Source organism: Thermobia domestica, chromosome 5 (genome assembly GCF_964235325.1).
Source record: "Thermobia domestica chromosome 5, izTheDome1.hap1.1, whole genome shotgun sequence".
Lineage (NCBI taxonomy): Eukaryota > Metazoa > Arthropoda > Insecta > Zygentoma > Lepismatidae > Thermobia > Thermobia domestica.
Window position 1 is genome coordinate 200,202,308 of NC_137458.1, and position 15,696 is coordinate 200,218,003.

General features: G+C 34.5%; 1 protein-coding gene across 4 annotated transcripts in view; it reads left to right on the forward strand.

The window, feature by feature from the left end:
- The window catches only part of LOC145686342 (uncharacterized), a 211,315-nt gene that overhangs the window by 22,658 nt on the left and 172,961 nt on the right, over window positions 1-15,696 (forward strand). For 3 of the 4 annotated variants that reach the window (XM_081759570.1, XM_081759571.1, XM_081759572.1), the window contains exon 2: window positions 642-803. In XM_081759570.1, coding sequence (XP_081615696.1) covers window positions 642-803 — 162 coding nt within the window. Of the gene's footprint in view, window positions 1-641; window positions 804-15,696 lie in introns of those variants that run through there. The other variant, XM_081759573.1, reaches the window with a different exon arrangement.

Below are 15,696 nucleotides of genomic sequence, written 5' to 3' on the forward strand. Positions count from 1 at the left end.
AACAGAGAAATACTAAACACCGGAGAAGCACAGAATTCGATCACTGAAATAGTAAAATGGAAAATCTTGAAGAAGTCTTTATGATCAGAACAGAAAATTGCTCTAAATCAGGACAGTGATATTATCTTCATATATAAATCACATTTAAACACTTTTGCCCCAAAGATACTTAAGAGAATAAAAAAGAAAAAAATTAAACCCGAAAAACACACGCATGGGTCCTAGGTAGGTTATCTTTTGTCTTGAAAAAATTGATTTTTTCAAACCCTACTTTCGTTATCATATCATCTCCAAATCTTGAGACTTTTATGTTTTGAATTGAATTAAATTGTCCTTATTCATGATGTGAGATTACAACAGCAGCAGCTCCTACTACAACTACGAAGACGACGCCAGATTATTTCTCTTTCTTCATAATTCTGTCAGCACAGCACTTGTTCCATCAGAATTATTCAGAAAGGAGCAATAAAATTGAGTCAATTTTTTATTTAGTCATTATAATTTAATTAAATTGGAGGAGATTCGTTTTTATGTTTATGTATGTGTAGTATTATACTTTTTGTCCTATGTCTATAATGCTTTTAATTTAATGTGTGTGTATATAATATATAAAAATAAATAGAGTGTAACTTTAATCGTAGGTGATGGAAAATGATGCTCTGCCCAAGTTCGTGTGCTATTTGTGTGTTGCAAAACTGGAAAGTTTCCAAAACTTCAGAGATGAATGCCTAAGCGTTGACAAAATTTTGAGGGAATATTTACCTTTTGTAAAGAGAAAATCTACTGACGAACAGGAATCCGACGTAAGTATAATTTAATTTCAGTAAAGTACAATATGTTTACAATAGTTGTTAGAACATTTTTGTCCTATATAGAATAGTATTTGATCTCCAGAAAATGTACAATAATATATGATCTCCAAAAAATGTAGAATAATATTTGATCTGCAGGGAATATATGATGTCCAGAAACTGAAGTTAATGCAGTGAAACGTGTCTGTTGGCCAACTTACAGAAAATAAGTGTGATTGGTGTATTTTTAAAATAGGATTTCTAGTATTATTTGATTGTAAAATTTTAATAAGCAATACCATGATAGCTACTTTTAAATAATGTATATAGAGTATTCATAAAAATACACAGTGTTAGATAAAAATACTACAGTATATGTAATATATGTACCTTTTTCTTCCTGAAGACTATATTCTGGTGCACTGAATTATTCGGATGGAAAACACAATCGGACAAACAATCATAAAATCGAAACATATGTACGCAGTTTATTGAAATTGGTATTGTAGCACACTGAGTTATTCAGATTAAAAACAAGAAAAGCAAAATTATAAATTCAATAATTTATATGCAGTTTATATTTTTTTTTCTGCAGTGACAAATATTTTCTGTAGATACCTTTCGAAAAGTAGCAAATCAGTTATTAATAACAAATTTATTCATGGTGGTTCATTCTAGACGTATATCTTTTATTCTTTTTTGCACATATGAACATTCTAATTTTCTAGTAACTACCTCTTGTTAATGAGCTACAAGTGTTTCCCTTGGAGCGAAAGACGTTTTGAGAAAATGTTAAGGGAATTCATATCTCAAAACCTCCGCTACCTTTCGACAAGCAGTCAGATGCCAGTAAATGACAATTGAGATGGTTAGCTTTAACCTTGAGAATGATCCGGAATTACTGAAGCTCCCCACTGACGAAAGGAGCCGATATAGCTAATGATTTTACCAAAACAGACAGGGTAAACAAATACGTACAACTATTTCCTGAATTCCTGTACGTGCTTTTCTTATTCGCATCTTCCTTCACGACCCCTTTGTCGGTAGTGTTCTGGCTATTGACCTCCAAGAACAAATCGTGGGAGTCTATGCTTCTGTGTTTCCAGTAACAAATACAGAACATTTGGCTGTCATATGGGAATACGAAAGAGTTAAGAAAAATAAAACGTATTCGTATTCGCATGGCCAAGATACGCAGGTAAATTTATCATTATCAACATACGATAAGCATTGCTTCAATGTAGCCAACTTCCAAAATAGACAGGTGGCCAATTTACAGAGTAGTAAGTAACGAATGTCTTCTGGGAAAATGCAGGTTCAATACGAACCAGGCCAAGATAAGCAGGTGGCCAAGTTGACAGGGTTTTACTGTACTATTACAACTAGTGCTCAGATGAGGACAGATGTCAACTTGGATTGGGATCAATAAATGAGCGCGACCCCAAGACCTGTTGAGACAAGTGAGTTCGCACTTAAGCTCCAACGAGTTCAGTGAGCACCAGACCCATTGAGGCTAGTAAACCCGAGCTCGTTCATGTTTTCCTAAAGAAAAATTTGTCCGGGGAGAAATCAAAATGAGTTGGGGCCACACTTGAACACTATTTGATATATCTTAGCTTCTACGCAGGCGATCTTTCAACTCCAAAGAGAGAGAAGTAGACGTATACCTGGAAAGAACACTGAATTTGCCGATTGTGTTCAACATTCAGGTTTGAGAACCTGTTTCGTCAATCTTTTCCTCAAGCTTTGCCACAGATTTGTATGTTAGCACTTTATCGAAGGATGTTGTAACCTCTTGAGTTGATTTTGAGCTTAACGTCCCGTTCAGCAGCGAGGCTATATGAGACATGTTGTGACCTCTTATACGAAATGCCAATTTCTGTAAAACACCAAAGGTCTTTGATTCTTCTATACCATGTCATGGATGACATCAATGTTTTCTGGGTTAGTATTGTTGAAGGTGCACCGGGCAACATGCCGACCTGACGCTTTTGAAAATTTGCAACTCATTTTCTCGCAATACCATTACAAGTTGTGCATGGTTCCTTAACGATTGACATATCAAGATGGATTTTTATTTTTGGGGTCATATCCTTCTAGTAGAGGTACTCAATAAGGGCTCAGTTTTCTCCTGCTGTTCTTTAGTCATGCTTATTTACAGGTCCATTCTGTCGATTTGCAGCGCTTGGGGCAAAAGTAAATTGTAGAGCCAGTGATGTAGGTGAAAATTCTGTACCATATATAATATGTGTGTGTGTGTGTGTGTGTGTGTGAGTGTGAGAGTGAGTGAGTGAGTGAGTGTTAGCTTGAACTACCCATATTAGTTACAGTGATATTTCGCTAAATATTTAACACGCTTTGGGACAAATGATAATAATAATAATATCCACTGGGATATTTCATCTTCCCACACACACACACCACCGCCACAGCACAAGCATTTATATTGTAATTTGTAATTTAACAATTCATAAATTTATGACATTTATTAGTAATATGAACATGTACCTAAAATCCCACTGTTTTTCTTTCATAATTCTTTAGAGCAGAGGTTTTCTTTCAGCTGAAGGCAAAAATTACCACCAAAACACCTGTACCTTTCGTGATAAATCTTGTTTAGTGATGCAGTATTTTCGCTCTATAAGAATGTAAGTTATACATTCGGTAGCTCCTGTGTAATTCCTTAAACTGCTTCGGATAGGTCCTATAGTTTCTAAGTTAGGGACTTCTGAAAAGTAATTTTTCGAATTTTCAGTGGATCATAACTCTGAAAGGAGATGTTTTTCGGCCCATGTTTATTAGAACTTTTTTCTTTCATTTCATGTAAGGAATCGCCTCCCAAAGTTTTTCGGTGGAGTTACCTACCCCCCTATATATATATTTCTGAAATTTACAAACCTTGTTGCTTCTGAAAAAATTTCACACAGCTATGTTTCTTAGATCTTGAACTATAACATTTTCAATTCAGAGTGCAGTCTTAAAGCCGAATCTCAGAAGTTGTGTACATGTTCTATTTTTCCAAACTTTGATCACTCCTAACCCCATACCTATTAGGTCTAAGGAGGAAAAACTTCATAATTAAAGCCCGGATTTATATGCTAAATGCATGTTTATTGTAACATACAGAAACGTATGGAAAGTATCTTTTTCCTTCCTACGGACTTGTAAGGATTCGTTTCAGACGCATATGATAGCGCATATAAGTGCATATTTTTTGAGTGAATTTCGCAGTGCATGCATATTTCATAGAATCGCAAGATATTGCATATTTCTGAATTTTATTGCTGCATACTAGCGTATTTCACAGAGAAGTAGGTTTATTTAAAGTAAACTGAATAACTTTGTAAACAGAAGAAGAAGAAAATGTATAGAATAAAATGTTGTATTCTAAATTAGTTCACCTGACTTGTCTTGCATATGGTCTTCGTCGTGTAGCAGAAACAATCAGATGCCAATATTCGGAAATGGACGCGCTTATATCAAATGTAAAGAAAGTATTTGCGAAAACTCCATCGCGCGTACGTCTTTCACGGAGTTGCGAAAAATGTTACCGATGGGGCTCGTGGCTAGAAGCTGTGTAGTATTATGCAAATAAATCAAGTGAAGACAGTTGTACACTCACTAAATCTCGATGATGCAGCCCCTATTTATGTGTCACAAAATGTTTCTCTTCAAGTGACAACACAACCACTTCTCAAGAATACCTGAAATTATCAGACAGTTGAAATCTCGTAACAATGCTTTGCAGCATTCACTCTTCTTGTTGGGTGAATTATCTCTGACTGTTCAGTGAAACTCACGGTATTGCGAAAAATAGTCTCAGGTAAACTTCGCCAAGTATTAGGCAAAAATCCCGGATAGAAAACGATCTGTGACATTGCAAGTGTACTTAATCTTGAAAACAAAGAATTGGAAGAGGACCTAACACACGAAGACATTTGATGTTTTTCACAAGCACTAGTGACCGCTGCTGATGTAGAATGGAACTTTTCGATCTACAAAACGTTACTTACTGATAAACGCAGAGGGTTTACAGAAGAAAACGTAAGAAAGGCATACACAGTTAATTACAACAGATGTCATTAAGGTAAGGTACTTTTGGACGAAATTGAGATTTTACTTTCTTAGTGTATATTTCAGCTCATATGTTAAATTTATTCATGCATATTTTTTTACATTTTTCGTGCATATTTGCATGCATATCTCGGGGTTGGTTTGTGCATGGAAATCCGGGCTCTACCCATGATGATTTATTTGTTATTTCTATCTCTGATGTGTAAGGTGCATGAGTGTTGACGTTCTCGGAGTTCTCTCGTTTCCTTCCATTTTCGTCATTCTTCCATCTTATCACTATCTTCGCTAGCTTTGGTGCATAAACGTGGAATGTTAAACTTAAAAAAAAAAAATTAAATTAGACAAAATATATATATATATATATATATATATATATATATATATATATATATATATATATATATTTTAAGCTAAATTTCATGGCAATTCTACATTTTACCAGAAAGAGAAATTCGAATATTTAAAATGCAAGGATAATGTTGATGTCTCGTTATCTTAAATTAACCCTTATGTATTTAAAATTAATAGTATCCGACGACTGAAAGAAAGTAGGATTCTTACATCATTTCTTAGAAGTTCAGCAGCTTATATTTATGTATATTTCCGTCATTTTACACTTAATAACGATCCCACTTTCACCGATGAAAACAAATATGAAATTTTGCACGTTTGCATCTCGTTCTTTTGCCCTTCTGAGGTAGACCAATATTAAACTAAAACCCACAATTGCATTCATGTTCAACAGCTACCTTTATTTGTTTAATTGACTCAAACTGATGTATTTACATCATATTTTTGCTATATTGCAGAACCCTGTATGAATCTGAAATATTCCAACCCTAGAGTCGTACAAACGTAACATTTTAACATAGTTTCATAAATTCTTTAACATTCTTTTTCTGCCATGAAATTATCTTACACACTATAGTGTAGTATTGTAATAACAATAGCATAACATGATTTGCATATATATGGAGTAAACATTTGAAAATAGCTTTAAAAAAATGCCAATTACACATTTCACTCCAGTCCTTCTGCATGAACTAGCAAGGAGAAAAATAGTGATAAAATAGTTGAATGATAAGCAGCGTGGGAAATACAAACAATCATAAAACCGAAGATCGGTAGTTTGAACACTCCCAACGACCTGCATTTTTTTTTTTTTTTTTTGGGAGGGGGGAGAGTATGGTAAAGGAACACGGTGTTTTAATGGTATGGTATTCTACATTAACAAACGACGCTTCTAGCTAGAAGAGTCGTCTACGTCAGAAACCAACGAACTCTACTATTTAGGTTTCATTGTTCTAACATAGGAGTGAAGTAACTGGGAGGTGGAAATCTAACACAACGTGTGACGTTAGGAAGGGTACAGCGAGCTGTATACGAAATGGAAAGTAATATGTGCAGAATGAATACGGATTGTGAGAAAAAAAGGCAATAATGTCTACATGTGAAAACGGTAGACGAAATCAAGAGTAACACTTGTTGCATTGACTGTGTGCCCGATGGGCAAAGACAGTGGACTCCGGAGCGTGGGGTCGTGGGTTCAAATCCCACCGCCAACCTCTATTTTGTTGGTGGTTGAAACAGTTTTGTATACGAGCTGATAGCCATTAACCAATGAAGCCAATAGCAATTTTAAGAAACGAGTTTGGTATTGTCGTCGAACAGCCAGCTAACCGCGTGCAAGAGAGTTATACTGACTGATGCTAATGTTGTGTGTAATCCATGCATTTGCTTTCAACATTTTGTTGTTCTTCGGCATGTCCATTATTAAACATATTTTTCCCTGTATTTCTTCCTGTAGTTATACGTCTTTCACGATCCCTATGTAGTTACATGTAACTAGGTCATGATATCTTTTGTATCCTCGTTTGCACGCTGGTGTTCATCACTGTTTTCACCCTTCTCATAATAATTACCTATTCACAGTACGGTTGATACAAAGTGCCATTTCACCACTGATTTTTCCAGAGAAAAATTAATGATAGTCGACGATGAGATATGAACCCGACCCATGCGCTAAAGTTAACTTACTTTTCCATTCGGCCACACGGGCAGTTAAGAGTTTATATAACGAATTTTACACGTCCAACTTAAGCGAATTCTTGCCTTAAGCATTTTCTGAATAAATAATGGGAAATCTTAATATTATAGAATTCGGCCTCATACTCTTGTAAGAAGCGAAATTATCGCTGACTCTGAGATACGTATTTAATTTTTATTTATTCCAACTTAAGCAAATCCTTTCAGTTGCTCAATTTCTCGATTAAAAAAGAAGGGAATTTTAGATGTGATAGAATCGACCCCAGTTTTCCTCTTAGGAACGGAATTTTGAAAAACGCTGAAATATGGTGTCACTTATTTTTATATAAAAACTTATAGACCAAATTTTTCATCAACCTAAGCAAATCTCACATTCGGCACTTTGAACATAAATGAAACGCGAATCTGTTGATTGCTGGGGTTAGCGTTTAACTTTCTCTTTCAGCACCAAAGCTGTATAAAACGGAAAGATGGATCTACTGAGCAAATACCAATCAATTAATTGTAATGAACCAAATGAAGTATAAAATAATAAGTAAATGGTTGTTTAATGTGAAACCCAATCTGTTACTCGGGTGTGTATCTGCGACAAATATTCTTACCAGGAATCAAACGTGGACATACGCGCAGAAAGGTCGCGCGTTAGTCAGTTACCAGTTAAGGTGTTGACATAAACATATTGTTTGATATAGAATCTAAACATGCATTGTCACAGAGAATGAAATCCGTGATTTTCATGCCATAGGCGATGAAACTGACTGTTCAACTTGTAATGTACCATTACAGTTGAGAGTAATGGCAACTTTTTTTTTCTCACTCTGTACCTAGTGAATTTTTTTTTAAATTCGATTTCGGTTTAATTACACGATGTATTTATTCTCTTTACTTCAAATTAGTGTAATGAATCGAAAGGTCTCATTAGGAATCATATTTTCACTGAATAATATATTTATTTATATTTTGATTAATTATAAATCCCATTTTCGTATATACAAGTTGAATAGTTACAAGGTTTACCATTCTGACGTCATACCGAAACATAGCTCCGTCATTGGATATAAATTTTCTTAATTTCAGACCAATGTAGAATTTGGCCAGGTAACTAAATTTTCCCTCACCCCCTCTCACTAGTCCATAGTCACTTTCAGATCCGGTTATATCTGGATTTCACCAACTTCTATTTGCTTTGTAATTTCCGCGGCTGAAAGATTTCGCCCTGATTGCAGGAATCCTCCTATCCCTGTCGTTTTCGGCGCAATGGTATCATTCTTAGCAAGGACGCATCTGGAAGCACAGTTCGCGATGTGTATTGTCACATTTCGATTGGACAGGACAGATATTTAATGGAATTAAGGTAAAGTCCAATCTAATTTCATAGTTAAGGATTGAAGGCTGTGTAGGAGCCCAAAAATCCGCATTTTTATTGGGGAGACAGTTAATAGTTCATTGAAATTCCGGATTTCGGTTTGCAGGACGCCATGTTGCTGCCAAGATAGAATGGACAGAAAGGAGAGTGAGTTTTGATCTTTTCAAATTCAGTTAGGGGTTAGGGACAATACGACCTGTTTAGTGCATTTTGTTCGTGTATTCGGTAGATGTGATTTTCTTTTTTTGTTAATCAATAAGTGCATGTACATGGTAGGTTTCATAGCTGTAATATTAATCATCATAATGGCAGCTTAAGCTAACTAAAAGGGCTCCTATTCACTTTCCGAATTGAACCATTTCTAGCGGGGGAATGGGTTAGATAATATTCGTGATTAGGGCCTTTTCCCCTCTTAGGGGAAAGGTCCCTCAATAAACCTTGTTAAGGTGCCCCCCGGGTCTTCAAACTGTAGTAAACATGTTTTAAATAATTGGCCAGGTCAATTGGACCTAGGGTTACTCTTCTCATTTTGTCCCCCTAAAGTTCAATAGAGCCAACTTTATATACCGACAAGGGGTAATGTGTTTGAAGGTACTTGTCTTTAACATGCCTATTATAAATGGTGCTTGTTTAGTTAGTATTTATGTGTAGTATTTATAGTGGTGTATGTAGTTAGTAGTTCTGTGTGAATGCATGATTTTACTGTAAGGACAGTGTATTAAACATGCGTTAATTTAGTACCACTTGTCTAACTCGAAGTACACTAAACAAGAGTAAATATTAGAGTTCTGATTAATAAGTGTAAGGATATATTTTAGTACACAGTAAATTATTTCTCTACTACAGCTCCATCGTGTCCGTTTTCGCTAATCGATTGTTTGTTGACATTACGTCATTGCATGAGTTAGTGATCTAGCTTGTTTGATTTTGGCCCCTTATTCTTAAATTACATCCCGTGGACATGGTTTTCGGTTCATATGAGTATACATTCATATGAAATAGCATGAGATCTTACTGTTCTGAAAATTACAGCTTGCTATGTCAATTAGAAACCGAAATATCCACTGAAATCAAGAATGCCTATTTTCTTAATAGAAGTAAGCCTACATGATGTTACTGTTTGTTTGAAAATGCATTCATTTCATTTCATTTCGGCCTCCAATTGGATACCTTCTTCATAGGCACGATTTTCTTTGCCCGTTGCTGTAGAGATATTCCATTGTTGCTTTAGTTCTATCAGCAAATCAGAAATAAAATAATCGTTGACAATTTAACTTTCAGTGAATACAAGTATAATTTTTTTTTTCAAAACTGCGAAGTAAATATAATTTTGGTGTTTCGGAACAAAGAGTCCGTGGTTCGACGAATGTTAGCGTGTAGCAGTTTAAGCGTGACGGATTGTGATAATTATAGATTTTTTAGTGCATAATGTAATATGTGTATGGCCTGCGTGTAAATGTATGTAATAGGGTGTCTGTGAAATATTACTTCGCGTGGAAATGAGTAAATAATGAATAAATGTAATGATATAGTAATAATATGATTATAATAAAAAATGAATGAGATGATAGGACACCTGTACTTAAATGAATAGGCCCAGTGTATATTATATATTGAGGATATGAATATGTTTACTGAAAATCTCTCGCGTTTTGACTTCTACACCGATGCATTCATCCAACCGAGTTTGCTATTGAATAGTAGTGTGTAGTTGGGAATTATATGTTACTTCACATTTAAGTATCTCATATTAACAGCTCTGGTTCTTAAGAATTTCATCAGATAGGGTAGCATCATGTAGGAATTACCTTTGAAGGTTTACGGAAATGATAATTAAGAAAATAACTGCTATATCCTGTGATCATCGGAAAGTACAGGTTTGGTCATCTGTACCTTTAACCTTCATTGACTCTCCGAGATTTTTTTCTACGGTGCTTACATTATTTACCGTACAGTGTTCATATAGCCAATAGATCGGATAGGGCTATCCAATTAAATCAACCGCTACTAAATTAATACCTAGGTCCATTGCGTACCCGGACGTCGACCCCTAACCCTCTTAAGTATTTTCGTTTCTTTTCTTAGTTTAATTAAATGATGGAAATTAACGACGTCCCAGACGTTGGCATGTCTGCGCAGGGTAGCCATCGGTGATGTTTGATCACTGAAATCACCGATCCAAAATTCAGTTTATTTAATTTTTTTTATTTTGGCAAATTTACTAGTTAGGGATATCTTAGCTATTACTCTAGTTTCATTACTATTCTGGACTTTCTTAGTTTCTGAGAGGTCGGATGATTTTTTCTTTTTTGAAATTCCAAATTAAGATTCTGCATCAACCTTCCAGTATGGCCGGGGTCTTCAATGGCGTTGACCGGATACGGTGAGTGGTGGGATTTCCCTAAAGCATTTGTCTTTCCGAAAATCCCATTGAGGGCACAGACGTTGTTGAAGATATTTGTTTTTCGGCTATTTATTTGGTAAGCCGAACCCCATTTGGCATAAAAGAGAATATTTGGTTATAGGATGTTGTGTACGTAAATTCAACCATTTATCTTTCGTAGTTGTAATGTTCTGTCTCCTCTCTTTTTACTTATTCTTTCTTCTACTCCTTCTCTAAAGTTATTTTAAAATTTCAACCTTCCCCCCCGGTTCTAAAACTCATGAAAGCATACAATGTTCATATCACTTATTTCGATCGTATGTACTAACTGAGACATCGAGGGATACAATTCGTGGAGGTATTTCCCGGTATTTCAGAACAACTCAGGACCGTTTTTCACGATACTCAACCCACCATGGAAGGGACTGACGAGAAGGTACACTACGATTTCAGATTCCCAGAAGCTTGATCATTGTTCATCGATCGTACAAACTATACCCATTGATTACTGATTTCTAGTTTCTTTCTATTGATTGTTTATATGGTGTGTATGTATAAGTAGTTTGGCCCACTAATTTCAAAGAATCTTAATTTTTTCTTTCTCTGTATATATATTTATATATTCATGCTTACATAGTTTGGAAAGTTACGTGCCTGTTCTACTTGCTGTATATCCACTTCTTGTGTCAACTTATTAAATAATATCAACCATTTCTTTATACGCGGATCTTAGTAAATTGAAACTTTGTCGATTATCGGGTTTATATATATACATTTCAATGTTGCAACCTTATTAAAAGAAAAAGAATTTTGTTAGTCAGGTTTTTTTTGTTTGTTTTGAGCCAAGAAAATGTGAATACTTATTAAATATGAAAAGATGAAAAGGTTATGTAGAAAATTAAGTGTCGACGAAATACTAAGATTGATATTAGAATAAAATTTATTATATTGAGTAATATGAATATATATATATATATATATATATATATATATATATATATATATATATATGAGCGCATATGTATGTAAAGGGCTCGGTATTTACCCTGGTTGTTTTAGGTTGCCATAGATTTTTGACACCCGATACTGACCAACTATTTGTGTTTGTAGAGTATTACCGCGTAACTTGAGTAAATAACACCTTACGGATTTGTTATTAATGTTCGTAACTATTAAATTTTTTAATACTATGTTAAATATTGCATGTAAATAGAACAAGTAACAGGTCGTAAAAATAACCCTAATCCATATCTAAAGTTATTTTGTGAAGCCACAACGAAATCGGTGAATTATGAAACAGTGTGCCCCAAATCCTTCCCCTACGACCGGAAACATAACTATTTGTCATTCGTCAGTTGAGTGACTTGAATCTCTTGACTCCACGATATAAACCAGAAATAAAATTCAGTGATCTTAATTTAAACTGAAATGTGGCTAATAATTTAGTAATGTGAATACAGGACCTAGGATAGGTCCAGAGACCTAGCTCCATGGAAATATCATATAATAGAAATATGTTCCCAATGCTTCGGGACTAAATTCACTATTTTAAATCTCAAGGAATTTGGAAATTTCATACCAAGTGCGTTAAGTTACTAAATGGAAAATATATATAATGTGAAGTGACTATTTTTTGTCTGTAGTTAAAACAAACGACTAACTATTCTCATGGACGTCAATCATAGTGCATAAAGAGAGTTGATAAAGGAGTTATTATCGACGCGAGAAAAGGACTCATAAAATTGTCGAAATTTCCCCTCTTGGGATAGAGACTCAATAAAAAGCTACTAAAGTTTTTTTCCAATAATTAACCAATTATATTTTTTTCCTTTTCCTTTCTTCTTTCACATTGATATGTATTCTTTGTACTGAATCTTAAATATGTTCAATGTTGACCTTTGATTTTTTTTCTTCGTCTTTCGTTCTGTCGATTTTTTTTTTTTTTTTTGTTTGTTTTGTTTTGTAACATAGCCCAACTCTTAATGTATCTGCAAAGAGAAATATGTTATTCGATATTGTTGAAAAGTAACAGATTTCTATGCATGTCTATAAATCATATTATTATTACTATTATTATTTTCTTTTCATGTATCGAAATTTTTCCCTGTTCTGTCAAATTACGTTTTCTTGGAATGTAATAAATGTCTATAGAAATGTAGTTAGGTTAGTTTAATTCAACTAAATGCAACCTGAAGTATACATTGTCCTGTATGAATGTGAGTGTGTGAAATGTAGGTTTAGTATTAAGTGCACCAATTCCTTTGACATATGTGTGACTTACTGTAAGTAATGGTAGTTGACAATTAAAGTCGTTGAAAGTCAATACTAACTCAATTTAAGTTGGCTCTATAAAAGAAGCAAAAAGGACAGAAATAGCCTGAACGAATGATCATCATGGGAGAACTTTGAAAGTCAAAATCTTCGACAAATATGTGTGTTACTTTGATTTTTTTTCTTCCTGTGGTCAATTCTAGCATGTCGTTGACTTCATCATTTATACTTTAAATACTGGATACTAGTCAAGAATTTTCGGAAATATTGAATAAACTGTTAAATTAAACTTTCTCATCTATCTCAGAGCTATATTGGGATAATTCGGTAGTTGGGGTTAAATGGATCTAGGTCTGGGAGTATGGGTTAACATGTGTCTACCTTTGATCACCTTAATACCAAATACTCACCCAATAGCTATTGGAAATAATCCCAATTCGATAATTATCCACTTTCCTTTACCATATTTCTGAAAAATATCCAGTCACAGTTTCCCTATTTCCTCATCTCCTTACTTTCCCTTTTTTTCTTTCTTTTCTTCTTCCTATCCCATCTCTATCTTCTCTTCTTTACTTCTAATTTTAATAAAACAGAAAAGGGGGTCGTGACTGGGAATTCTATATATAATAAACACGGTCATGTATTTATTTTATTTTATTTTTCTTCAGAAGTCCGGTACAAAAGTCTTCTCATTTTGATTGAACCTTGTATGTTCAAAAGTAAGACATGGATTATATATTCCTATTAAATTAGATATAAGCTGATAGCTTCATGAATACTCCCCCACCAGGGGTGAAGGGTTCCCACTCACGACTTACTCCATGCATCTCATTTGCACAGTACAGGGTTTCTCCCTCTTTTGTTACGAGCGGAGCTTGTTATGCTTTTTTTTTTTTTTTTTTTTTTTCCTTTTCAAACTAACTAGCCATGGAAATTCCTTTCCAAGATATTGTGTCCCTATTAAATACACTCTTTCAGTTCTTTCTGGAATTTTATTAGTAAACTAATAATAAAAGTGACATATCACAGGTAGTCTATGTCAGTGTCCTTGAGTCTTAATTTATTTGTACTCAATCTCTGTAGCCCGTAACTCGTTTCGTTTAATACCAAATTTTCGATGATTGTGTTAAGCGATTTATGAGTAGATAGTGGTTGGTTTGTTGATGAGAATTTAGAGTTACTTGCAGAAGCGAGGCTATCTGAAATGTTGTCCTACAGACTGATGTAGAATCTGAACCACATGAACTCCGCCAGAAATTAAGCTCGTGGCTCCCACGACAAAGGCATGCATTTTAACCGCTTAGCCGCGAGGAAGCTCACATTTCCTTACATAAATAAATGAAAAATTGAATACATTATACTTGAAAATGCCGAAGATGATGTGGCAAATATATGAACAATTCTGTGATAAATTCAGCGATAGTTTATACTAAAATAAACTGCAATGGAGTGGAAGGTATTGGAAGTTAGCAAATATATTTTTCCTTACATGCTGAAACACAAGTTTCTTGAATAGATACGTGATATTTGACTTTGAAATATATATATATATATATATATATATATATATATAGAATCCAATTCTCGACAGAATTTGAAATATGTTAAAAACTTTAAGCCTTGGGGAACTTAAGTTTAACGACCCGTAGCTATAATGTTGTCTTTACAGAATGATTAAAGTAGCAATAAATCAGGAGAGTAGCTCACTTAACAACCATCTCTTTCCCGATTTGTTATAAATCAACATAATTACATTATTACTGCCTATCGGTGTGAGGTGAAAACCTATTTTTCCTTTGCGTATATTTCAGAAAGAACAAATGACGCCAACGTTTCGTTAGCGAATGTGGCAACTATTAAATTTAATAATACCTAAAATAGCCTACTTTGTTCATTAAAATCTATTGTCAGTATTTTGGAAGGTTTTATAGAATTTTTTTCGTATACATAGGCGTTGATTCAGTTTAGTGCGAATAAAATTTCATTATAAAGAAAATAGTCTGCCGAGCACCTTCTAGAATATCTTTTTTTAGTTGTAATTGATTTGAGTTTAGCGTCTCGTTCAGCAGCGAGGCTTATGAGGCGTGAACCGTCAGCTTAACGTGGGTTCCGAATCACATGATCTCCCATCGGTAATTAAAGCCCGGTTTTGAAAAAAAAAAAGTACCAGATCACAATCAGCTGTTGCTCGTTTGTTTTTAGAATAAATTATGAAACTGGGTATGAATTTCCTGACTTGGAAGGAGTCAGATCCATGACCCGGTATGATTTAAGCAGACCCGGAAACGACGAAACATTGTCATACACATGGGGAATCCGTATGAGCCTGTTAATCTAACTTTAGCCCTTCCCCCTAGTCTAGTAGGCCGGTGTGCATTTTTGGTGTACGTAGTCCCAGATGTGATTCCCAATTGCAAATCACTAAACTTTCATTACCATTTACTTTTATATTCATCCCTCTTCTTTAGCATAAAGGGCATAACTGTGGGTCATTAAACTATTTTCTCATTTACGTTTATTTCATTTTTAAATGTAATCCTAACAAATACGATTCTGCTCCCCCCCCCTCTCATCTTATTAAACCTGTAATTTTCTTTCTCTTTAGATGTCTATGTCTGTATGAGATTTATAAGAGTGTAAATGCGTGAGAATTACATAAAAGATAAACTACATGTTTTTCTTATAAGGGATCGTCAAAATTTAATCAAGTGAGCCCGTGAAACGTGTTATGTAGAGTACAAGAGATACCTGTGAACCCAAATAGT